We start from the raw sequence: 10,280 nt of genomic DNA, 5'->3' as shown, positions 1-10,280 counted from the left end.
CAATGGTTTAGTGAATTGTATAAGTATAACTTACATATATTTATGTCCATACGACGAAAAAACAATTCCGCTATAACAATCTCACTTGGCCTGTTGTAGCGCTCTTATTAAGCCATGACGTTCAATAACATTCTTTATATTTTTAAGTAACAGAAGTGGTGAAAATACAAATATGGGCAATTTACAGCTTATGGGACCATTTTTAGGGTTCCATCGGGTATAAATAAACACGTATACATCAGACAACGCTGTTTGAATGTATCGCATTTTTTAGCTCTATAACAGCAACTATTACCCTAACTTTCAAGAGTTGTCTGCTTCCAGTAGGTTTTCCTTTTTGTCACACCCTTTATCTTCATTCTCGGGGTCTTCGACTCTCGACTGCTTTCGTCTTTGCAGCAGGAGCCTCAACGTCCACACAACAAAGAATACAGCGTTGACGATGGCAATAATGTGCAGAAGTCCCCTGTAGTCCCCTAGCTGATCTCTGAAGTAACCTGAAATAATCAAGGCAATGTGGAAAATAAAGAGACATAAAAAAGAGAGAAACCTTTCACAGCATAAAAGATTTTAAGAGACATTGTTTTATAATGGTGCACCAGAAAAACCTTTATGACTATAAACACAAAATAGTTTAACCAAGTCAAACTTGTAGTTTCGTGCGGCGACTGCACATGCGAGTATCTTTCTCCACAACAAACCATTAAAATAGGATGCATTTTTAGATAAAGTGAACTTTAGAAACACTTGTCAAACATTTATTAGAAGTTAGCGTGAGAGTGGTTAAGTGTTTTTTTTTTTTAAACCATTAATTAGCAAGATTACCATAATAATAAAAAGAAGGGCCTTAGTTTGCTTTAAAATGCAGTGGAAACAACAGTAATTCTTTTTACATAGAAGAATATTGGTTTGGAAGTGTTACAAATAGTAGGGAATATGAGCCCCACAAATCCCAGGAAGTTCTACTACAAATGCGTCCAACGGATGTAGCCAGGTGAACGTAGGCTATGGGTACTAGATGTCTTCCGAGCAGTTTAAAAGGCGTAATGACACTAGTACTAAAATTAATATCTGGATTATTTAAGAATAAATAAGGTCTGGAAATAGGATCGACGTTTCTTGAAACCAGGTTCAGGTAAATATCAAAAATTTTGGCTATTCAAGTGACCATAAAGCAACTAAAAAAAAAAAAGCAAGTCCACTGTGGAGCTTTTTTTATCTTTAGGAACAAACTAGGGCCCTAGAAAAATTCAAACGTGTGCGGTGTGACCATGCTTACCGACAAGCGCTGGACGACCCAAGGTGAAGGCACCAATACAGAAGACCATGCCGCCCATCATAATAGGAAGAGTGTCCACACCGAAGCTCTTGATGAGGCTGGGAGCTTGCAGAGAAATTCTCGAGCCATTGCTCACTCCCACAAGAACGGAGCATAGCAGCATCATGGGCAAAGTTTCCGACCAGACGAGCAATTCATACGCAAAGCCCTGCACCAAGTATCCTAGCAGCATGACAGCTTCTAGAGACAAGAAGCCGGAGTCTAGAACAAAGCCCGTGAGGGCCCTGAATGCGATGTCACCAGCCGTGAAGGCGTGCAACAGATAGATGGCCTCCGAAGGAACAATACCCTTATCCTTAGCCAGATCGACTGAGAGGAGGATGAACGTGGCCATGCCGAAGACTACTACCGAGAAAGAAAGGGCAATTACAACGAAAGAAGGCGTAAGGAATAGCTTTGACGTTTCTCTCAGCGTAGCAGCCCGGGCGTGGGGTCCCACAGAAGGCTTCTCGACATTCAACTCAAGAAACGATTGTACGCTACCGGTCCAGTCATCTACTACCGATGACCTGGCGAGCTTAGCCGAGTTCGCTTGGCGAATAGCTGCCGCATTAGGACGGATTTTGACGATGTTGTCTCCTGGTTTTAGATCGTCCGCGTGTAAAGAGCTTAACATCTTTTGCTTTACCACCGTTGTCATTCGCTGAGAAGCACCCTTCGATGATGTTTTGATGGGCAATATCCATATCGGGCTTCGCAGCAAAATGCTTGCTGGAAACGTGTTAAAAACAAGGGCGCCCAACAATAGGAAAGCTCCTCGGGTGCCGTAGGTGGAACGAAAATACTCGACGATTGTCGTGATAGCGAAGGTGTTCAGTCCGGTGACCGTGAAAAGCAGGCTATGGGCCGTATTCCGACGCTTCTCAAAGTGTTGTGAAACGAGCACGTTGCCACCGACGAATATGCCAGAAAGAGTGATACCTGAAAGAAAAAGAGTTGTTTCGTGCTTTTCAGGTATTTTCTCTTCTAAAAACAGCATAACACCAAGCGAATTCAAATACATAAAGAGCACAAGAAACTTAGCAGGAACCAATGGTCCCTGAATTTGCCTATTTGAATCTTAGAGATGAAACTCTGCTTGCAAACAGTTCTGTGCAATGAAAAATGGGGAACTCGACAGAACAGCACACGAGAAAACAGCACGCGACAAAACAGCACGCGTCAAAATAGCACGCGTCAAAATAGCACGTGTCAAAATAGCACGCGACAAAACAGCACGGCGTCAAAACGGCACAGCGACAGAAGAGCACGTGCCAAAACAGCACGGCGTCAAAACAGCACAACGACAAAACAGCACGAATGTAAAAAGGCTGTAATAGGTAGCGTTTTATGAAAACAAAACAGAACGTAAAGAAGAAAGGATTGGACATGGCATGGCATTGTTTAACAGCTAGTGGAGAAACAATAAAAAAAAAAGTACGCTGGCGGCGACGGGATCGCACTCAAGTCAGTGTCCCGAGTGCTGCTGCTGTGTGATTGCTAAAAGCAAAGTTAGCAATAGTTACTACTACTTAACTACGCTCACCTCTGAAGAGATTGGGAGTTAGGGGGGATACCGTCTCGTCGATGTTGGCTGCGTTGTCTGGTCTTTTTTGAAGTAGCAGGGAAAGAGGAAAAGTTATTGGGAAAAAGATATCCATAAGTTCAATTTATGAACTACCTGGTTTGTGGCGGTCCCGTGAGGTTCCGTAGTACTCGTCGTTTCGTAATTACCACCTAAGCGTAAAACGTCCCCCCCCCCCCCCCCAAAAAAAAAAAAAAGCGGGAGATGCGCCGATTACAGATGCATTGATAGAACCTTTAAGATAAGGTGACTTTAATGTGGAGCGTATTCAAGGTGTACCATGGGCACCGATTCTGCGTGGTTCATTCGTCGTGAATAAGATCTCCTGGAAGCACGCGGCTGGAGCTTACAGTCGAGAAGTTGTATGTTTTGAGTTACATTCACAGATTATAGCCGACGAAGGCCTTGATCGACTGGAAACCGGTGAAGCAGTAACATGCCGCAGCCTCAATGCCGTGGTCTTACACTACAGCATGGGCTGAACACACCGTTACCGCACACGCTTTCTGTTTTTTTTTTTCTTTTAACAACTAACGACAGCGCATTCCCGTGCAATTAAATTATTTATTGTAGACGATGTCACCAGTAAACTTGCGCGTGAAATTGAGCGAAACTGCTCGAAAAAATTGCGGTGGCTTAGCTCGTCTATGTCAGGATATACGTAGCGTGAGCTTACGCGCACAAAATGAGAGGCGCTATCAAGCGGCTCCGGTGCAGCGTCAGACTTGGCTACTGCGCAACGGAGGCGCACAGCTGGGCACGCCGCGGCGCCAGTGCATGTGCCGCGGCTATGACGTCACTCTGGAATGCGTAGACCAGCGAGGCGGGCGTGGCGGCGGCGCAGCGCGCGGCTGTAGCGGCTCCGGCGCGCCAGCTGTGCGCCGTGTGACGTCACTGCTCCACGCGCATGCGCAGCAGAGAGCACGGCTCAATATGCGAGCCACGCGAAACTGCTCAACCTCGGCCCTACGAAATAGCCAAAATACGCACCAGCGGGGGCTTCGGTACTGCCAAGGGAACCGTCATGCGCTCATCGAGTATACTCCCCACTCCGAACTTGCTTCCAAAAGAACAGATTCGAAAAATTGGCCGTCGACGAGTTGGCTTTCGTCGAATTGGCCCAGAACCTCGATTACTTTACAGTGCCTTATTTGAGACGTGCATTTTTTTACTTCAAACGCTATATTTAGGGTTCAGCGTTTTCGGGTAAAACCAAACATAACCGGTAAAACTACGCCGAATTCATTCAGTATGGAGTGGTGTGTGTGTGTGTGGGGGGGGGGGGGGGGGGGGGGGGGCTGGGGGGAGGGGGAAGAATGGGACTCATAACTAGGGTTTTGTGTTTTCGGGTAAATTCGAAAAACACCCGTCGGTAAAAGTTTCGTCGATTGAGATTTACTTGATAGACTTTGAATTTCGATGTGCCAATCCCGCCCCCCCCCCCCCCCCCCCAACACACACATACACACAAATATATTTAACAATTAATGGTTTAATCAGCGCGTAGAGTAGATGTCCCTGGGAGAATGCCACCACACGTATCGTTCAAATTTCGGTCAGGGCTACAGGTCAATTTACTAGCGGGTGAAGGCAAAAGTCACTGTTTATGTTTCCGGTGTGGGTCATACTATATGTGCGTGAGAGGAAGGAGAGGTTGTGTGTCTGTAACCGTGAAAGCTATGGACCATAAAAATTACATAAAGTTGGGAAGAGGACAGTTGAAACTTCTCTACTTCATCCTTTTCCACTCTACCTCTTGCGGCCGCGCAGTAGGTTGATGGAATAGCATGGAATGAATACAGGCTTCCCAGCGACTACCTCCAGTAGGTCATTGATTTTGAGGTATCGACATTTATCGAAAAAACACTTGTGTGCCACTTGTGTTCTAGGACCAATTAGTATTGCCATTAGTAATGGCACCAACGCCAAATCCAACTGAAGAAAATATTATTAGATACAATGGTGATTTTTTTTTAATCTTTTTTGTCCAGCATTCGTTTACATTTGGATATTATTTGTTTATTTTTAATAAGAAACACTGCGAAATTGAGCTCCGAATTTCGAAGAATTCGGAATCAAACAAAAATAAACTCCGATAAACTCCGAATTTTCGGCAAAAAACAAACTCAGAAAAACACCCTCCGAACTTGACGAAAACTAAACTCCGAAAACACGGAACCCTACTCATTACTGACCACATGACTACTTCCTCTCGCAGTTTTCAGCTTGTCTGCGAGATCGGTTCAACTTTCAACAAAAGCCCCTGGGGCGCAGGGGTCTTCAGGACGAAATCTGGGTTTTTCACCTGATAGGAATTTGTGCCGAATTCTTTGTTAAAAGAAGAGAGTTTAATCGCAAAATCAAACAACGGAAATCAAGAGCGTCCGTAAATGCCGCGCATTGTTTAACACCCCTGGCTTCCGTCATAAATACGACTGTTTTGTTGTCATTTCTGCCGTCGGCGCGAATTTATCACCTCTCGGAGTCATGAAAATGGGGGAAAACGCACCGAGTACAATGCTTGCTAATTTCTCCATTTTGATATTTGCCTCTCCGACCGAAGTGGTACTGAAGGTCATGCTCGTCTTGTGTACGAATACGAGCACACGACGATAATGTCAGATCACCATAGGACCCCAGTGAGTCTTTCAGAACAGGTCGCGTCGGCTGCCAAAGACGGCAAACAATAAAAAGACCAGTACCTGGTACTCAATATCCATTTTACACAAACACTTTTAATTATAGCATTTTCGTTAGTGTACTGGTTTTCGTCAATAAACCTAATATAACTGAGAAGTTTATGAGCCTACAAATATTCACCGCAATAAACGAAATCTTTTGTTTGGAATAAAAACCGAACAAAAGTGCGTGGAATTTCAAATAATACAAACCGAAAACGCCGAACCCTTGCTATATTGTCAATGTCATGTTTTGACGCTGTGCTGTTTTGTTGCTGTGCTGTTTTGACGTCGTGCTGTTTTGACACCGTGCTGTTTTGGCACGTGCTCTTCTGTCGCTGTGCCGTTTTGACGCTGTGCTGTTTTGTCGCGTGCTATTTTGACGCGTGCTGTTTTGTCGCCGTGCTGTTTTGACGCTGTGCTGTTTTGACGCGTGCTGTTTTGACCGTGTTGTTTTGTCGCGTGCTGTTATGTCGTGTGCTCTTCTGTCGTGGTGCCGAAAAATGCTCATGTCGAATTTAACATACTAAACGGTAAATTTCGATCATCGTTCGGCACTAAATTATTATACTAAAATTGAAGTAAAAAATCGTGCAAGTCGTTTTTTCTTTAGATGATTGTGTGAGGTGCACATTTCCCGACAATCTATATGAATGGGTAGACTATATTATTTAAATCTGCACTAATGAAACATCGCGCAGGAAGCGCGATCAATACGGAGTCAGATCACCATAAAATTTACTTCGAATATGTTCGCAATACTTAGATCTGTTATAGTATTTAAAGCACCACTTTCCATAAACTGAAAGTTTGTTCAGCTCGATAGCTTTAAAAGGGCACTGCACTTTCACGAGATATTTTTTCACACTGCTTGGACATGGAGTTTTAAGAATACATCTAATCGTTTTTAAACCACCCATTGTATCACAAAACACATTTAAATCGTATATTTTTGTATCAGTAACACCTCTGTCATTTAAGTGGGGAATCTTTCGGTAAGACGTTTCAAATTCACGAGTGGAGGAAATGCTAAAAATAAAACCTGTCACGTCATTACAGCCCCAATAACCTGAGGCTCAGCAATATATACGACTGTCACATTTTCTACGTACCTAAATAATATTTAATTACCAACAAATATCTTAGTTCAAGAAAAATTAGATCACAATCTAGTCTAGTACATTAGTGGCGACGTCTAGGCTTGACCATAAATATTTAGTGTTTAAACACATGTATGCAGAGAGACTAGGTTTCATAGAAACGCAATATGGATTGAACTCAAGCGTATGTAAGGTCCACTTATGCGCCGTTCCGAGTTGGCAGCTGGTTAGCAGCGCCACCAACGGCAGGGTCCGCGTTACGTCGCATAGTAAATCACTAAGAAGCAACAATCACATGCACAACATTCACCAGTGCCAGTAATTGACAAAAACCTACATGATAAGTATTTTTCGCTCCTCTTGTTATCAGACTGCTCTTCGCTCACCGCCGGATCGGGAAACTTACTGGGATTGGCATAATCGCGGCTGTTCTCGCTAGCGCATGGAGGGGATCTATGCTCTCAATTTCCAGGTCTTGTGTGAAAAAGGTCAGCGCCGAATGTGGCCCCCAACACTTTGTTAGCGCTGTGCTCAGGTGAGCTGACATTGATTCAAAACTAAGGTCGGCTGCTGCACTGAATGTCTACGCTAATGGCTTCCGTTGAAAACAATACCGTGGCGTCACCCTGTCTTCTCGTGCGCCTCCTCTAAGAATTTTGTGCACGTCAGTAAAACACGAGCTCACCATTCATTTTCGGACATGAACGTCGCGACTCAATTTAAGCTTGGCTATAACTGCATTCGCATTGTCAATACTAGTTCAGCCACGTGCATTTGGGGCTAGTCTTCGATAATTAACAGATGATTGCGAAAATCGGTTCTAGCGTATTTTCTACCCAAGCTGTTCTTGAGCAATGTCGGAGATTTGTTTATTCACGCTAGTGACATGCAAACTTTGTCAGCGTGAGCATACTAACAAACGAAACCGGTTCACAAATGAATTAATATAGGAGATGCTTTCTGTTCAACCATACATAAATATCTGGGGGCAGATGAATGTTGTCGTTAATATTTTTAGGAAGAAGAGAAGAAAGCTCCCTGGCTGCAAAGATGGTGCAAAAAGCTCGAGCCCACGGCTGATGTCGCTCGGACGATTCTCAATCTCAGTCGACTCTCAAAATCTTTTGTCATTAAGTCCTTTTTTCATTCAACATCCTTTCAATATGAAAAAATACTCAGCTAAGAGTTATTACGGGGACCGACCAAGCTAATTACAACTCCAGTACTTCTTTCAAATAAATCACTTTCACATTAGGACTTCGAATATTATATCTTGCGATTATTCCAGTGCCATGAAGTTTGAATACGACTACATTTTTCGGGGTCTTTATAACACTAATGCGCATACCTCTGATTTATTTGAACCAATATTTTTGTTCCTAATGTCCTTCTTTCGACAAACTTCGTGCATCAAAGATGCTCTAATTTTGATACCTCACAGTTATAAGTGTTTTGAATATGCATCACTGGTTGTTTGAGAGTAGAGCTACACAGATTCATACCATGCAATAAGCCATAACTCAGATTGATGAAGAGAACTCCCTGGGCGAAGTAGCATAGGCTGATTCCCAATCCGCATAGGAGCGAGCAGATGAGCAGGACGTTCCTGCAAGAAAAGCGCCTGCACAGGTATCCCATTAACGGCCCTGCGTGAGAAAACATATATGTACCTCAACACTTCAACAAAATCAAAACGTTTGCACACCAAAAAAGAATTTTAACTGTGATTCTTTGCAAACTGCATTGGTTGTAAATATCTACGCCAACTTGATGTCTAAGTTTGACATCCATGAGATCCAGGAAAGGAGTGGGAAGGTTTATAATTAAAAACATAAGTTTCATACCCGGAACAAAAGGTTAGTTATTTTGGAACTCTATCGTGGAGGTCAAATGCATATTTCTAGTCTTAATTTACCAAGCACAATAGAGTTTAAAAACATCCGAGATTTTTTACCTTTCATTATGGCATAAAAAAAAAGGAACTGCATCTTTTGTTTTTGTGTAGAATAATCTAAAGCACAATTATGAAGCTTCGTCACTTCGCGCGTAAAGGCGTTAGTTCATGAAACTCAAAATATTCAAAACAGAAATGCAAAGAGTATACTAATCACGGGGTCTGTTATTGGGGGAATTAAAATTTTACACGTTCTCGCTATGATTGGCGAATTACGACATATTTCTATCTACGTTACAGTTGATACCGGGTTTCTGCGAAGACTGTCAGACATCCTGAAAACGTGTGTTTGAGAAAAACGATAACTCTTTTATAAAACAATCTGCCATTCACGGCGGACGTGCGCGGTATTGTAAGAAACCCACTGATTATCTAGATAATTAGCTACTTTTGTCTTATTAAGGTTCTATTCAGTAAAAATAAACATGTGGCTCTAGTTATAAACTTGCTTTGCGTTATCGAAAACCGCTATATTAGTCAATTTTAGACGTGAAAAGCGCCGGTGTGCGCTCAAGTAACCACTCGTGCAGCAGGCATCCGGCTGGCAGTGGAAAAACGTGGATGATAACAATATCATTCGCGCTTTCGCAATGGATGATACGAATATCATTCTTCTCGCGTTGTGCACGACCAACGTGAGAACGGAAGGGCGACGGAGGGTTTCCATATAAAGCTATCAGTTTAAAATCCTGTACTCCGCCCTCGTTACCAAAGTGGCGTCACCTACCTGCCAAGTTGAGCATGCAACCGTTGAGCGTGACCGGCCAGGAGGCCTCTTCCCTGGTGACGCCGAAGGTGTCCACGATGCCGTAGAAGAGCACCCCGGCCACGCGCACGCTGCACGTGGCCACGAAGAGCATGCAGCTGCACGACACGGCCGTGATCCAGCTCCAGCGGGAGTCCAACCCGTGCAGCGGGTCGGCCTTCAGGGACTCCACGCTGCGCATCGCGGACGGGTGGGGCCTGCCGGGGAAGGCCCTTCTCGACTCCTGTTGGCGAGAAGAAACGGACGTTTCGCTGAAGGACGGTTTATTCAGTGTGGGCTGGTAGTAAAAAAAGGTAATAGGTGTTTTCTTGAGTTTAGATAAGTTCTTATGCCTCTGTCGATGAGAGCTTGAGAAATGTAGGGTGTAGTCTATTATGGTCACACCCCTTGCTTTGTCATCCATTTTCCAGCGGTCCTATTGGTTGACGCCGCAGCGTCATTGGCTGAGGAGCGAAAATAAGATGCACGGGATTTGCCGCGTTCTGCGTTTCACGAGCTCTCGGTTATTAAACCTGCAATTGGGTGCCAGTTGAATACACACAACTTAAAGCAAAGGTGGTCAGTTTTTTTTTTTGTTTTGTTTTTTTTGCATGTATTGCAGCCTCTTTTTTTAACGTTTAGCTCACTCACTTTCAGCGGATCGACTGTGATTACGATGTGAAATGCACCGTTATTAGCTTCTAATGTTCTCTCGAATTCTTCGTATGAGTATTATCCTCTGTACATCTAGAGTCGTGGCCATAGAAACTTGCTAAAAATTTTACGCCATTTACCAGGGGCGGACTTAAAATAGCCGGAGTAGAGGTACCTACTAGTATAGAGTTTGGGGCGTGGCAAATTTCGGAGCGCGGCTCTCAGGAAGTCTGCTATTCAGGCATA

The 10,280-nt window shown here is 43.8% G+C and overlaps 1 protein-coding gene across 1 annotated transcript; it reads right to left on the bottom strand.

The window, feature by feature from the left end:
• Window positions 1-270: 270 nt before the first annotated feature.
• On the bottom strand, window positions 271-9,582 carry LOC8031147 (monocarboxylate transporter 2). The gene is made up of 4 exons (XM_002404433.5): window positions 9,363-9,582; window positions 8,184-8,327; window positions 1,280-2,260; window positions 271-497 (listed from the first exon to the last, which is right to left on the bottom strand). Exons 1-4 carry the CDS (start codon window positions 9,580-9,582, stop codon window positions 304-306), a joined length of 1,539 nt encoding a protein of 512 aa, XP_002404477.5. The 3' UTR covers window positions 271-303.
• Window positions 9,583-10,280: the final 698 nt, after the last annotated feature.

Source organism: Ixodes scapularis, unplaced genomic scaffold, assembly GCF_016920785.2.
Source record: "Ixodes scapularis isolate PalLabHiFi unplaced genomic scaffold, ASM1692078v2 PGA_scaffold1__304_contigs__length_218370807, whole genome shotgun sequence".
Classification (NCBI taxonomy): domain Eukaryota; kingdom Metazoa; phylum Arthropoda; class Arachnida; order Ixodida; family Ixodidae; genus Ixodes; species Ixodes scapularis.
Note: the sequence above shows the minus strand (reverse complement) of the source record. Positions and strands in the feature narration are given on the sequence as shown.

Excerpts from the sequence above, each read along its gene's own strand:
- LOC8031147 (XM_002404433.5), bottom strand. The coding sequence starts at position 9,582 with ATGCGCAGCGTGGAGTCCCTGAAGGCCGACCCGCTGCACGGGTTGGAC. Across the intron at positions 2,261-8,183 it reads GAGTTATGGCTTATTGCATG|GTATCACTCTTTCTGGCATA; the intron begins GTATGAATCTGT and ends TTTTTCTTTCAG. Across the intron at positions 498-1,279 it reads GGGTCGTCCAGCGCTTGTCG|GTTACTTCAGAGATCAGCTA; the intron begins GTAAGCATGGTC and ends TGATTATTTCAG.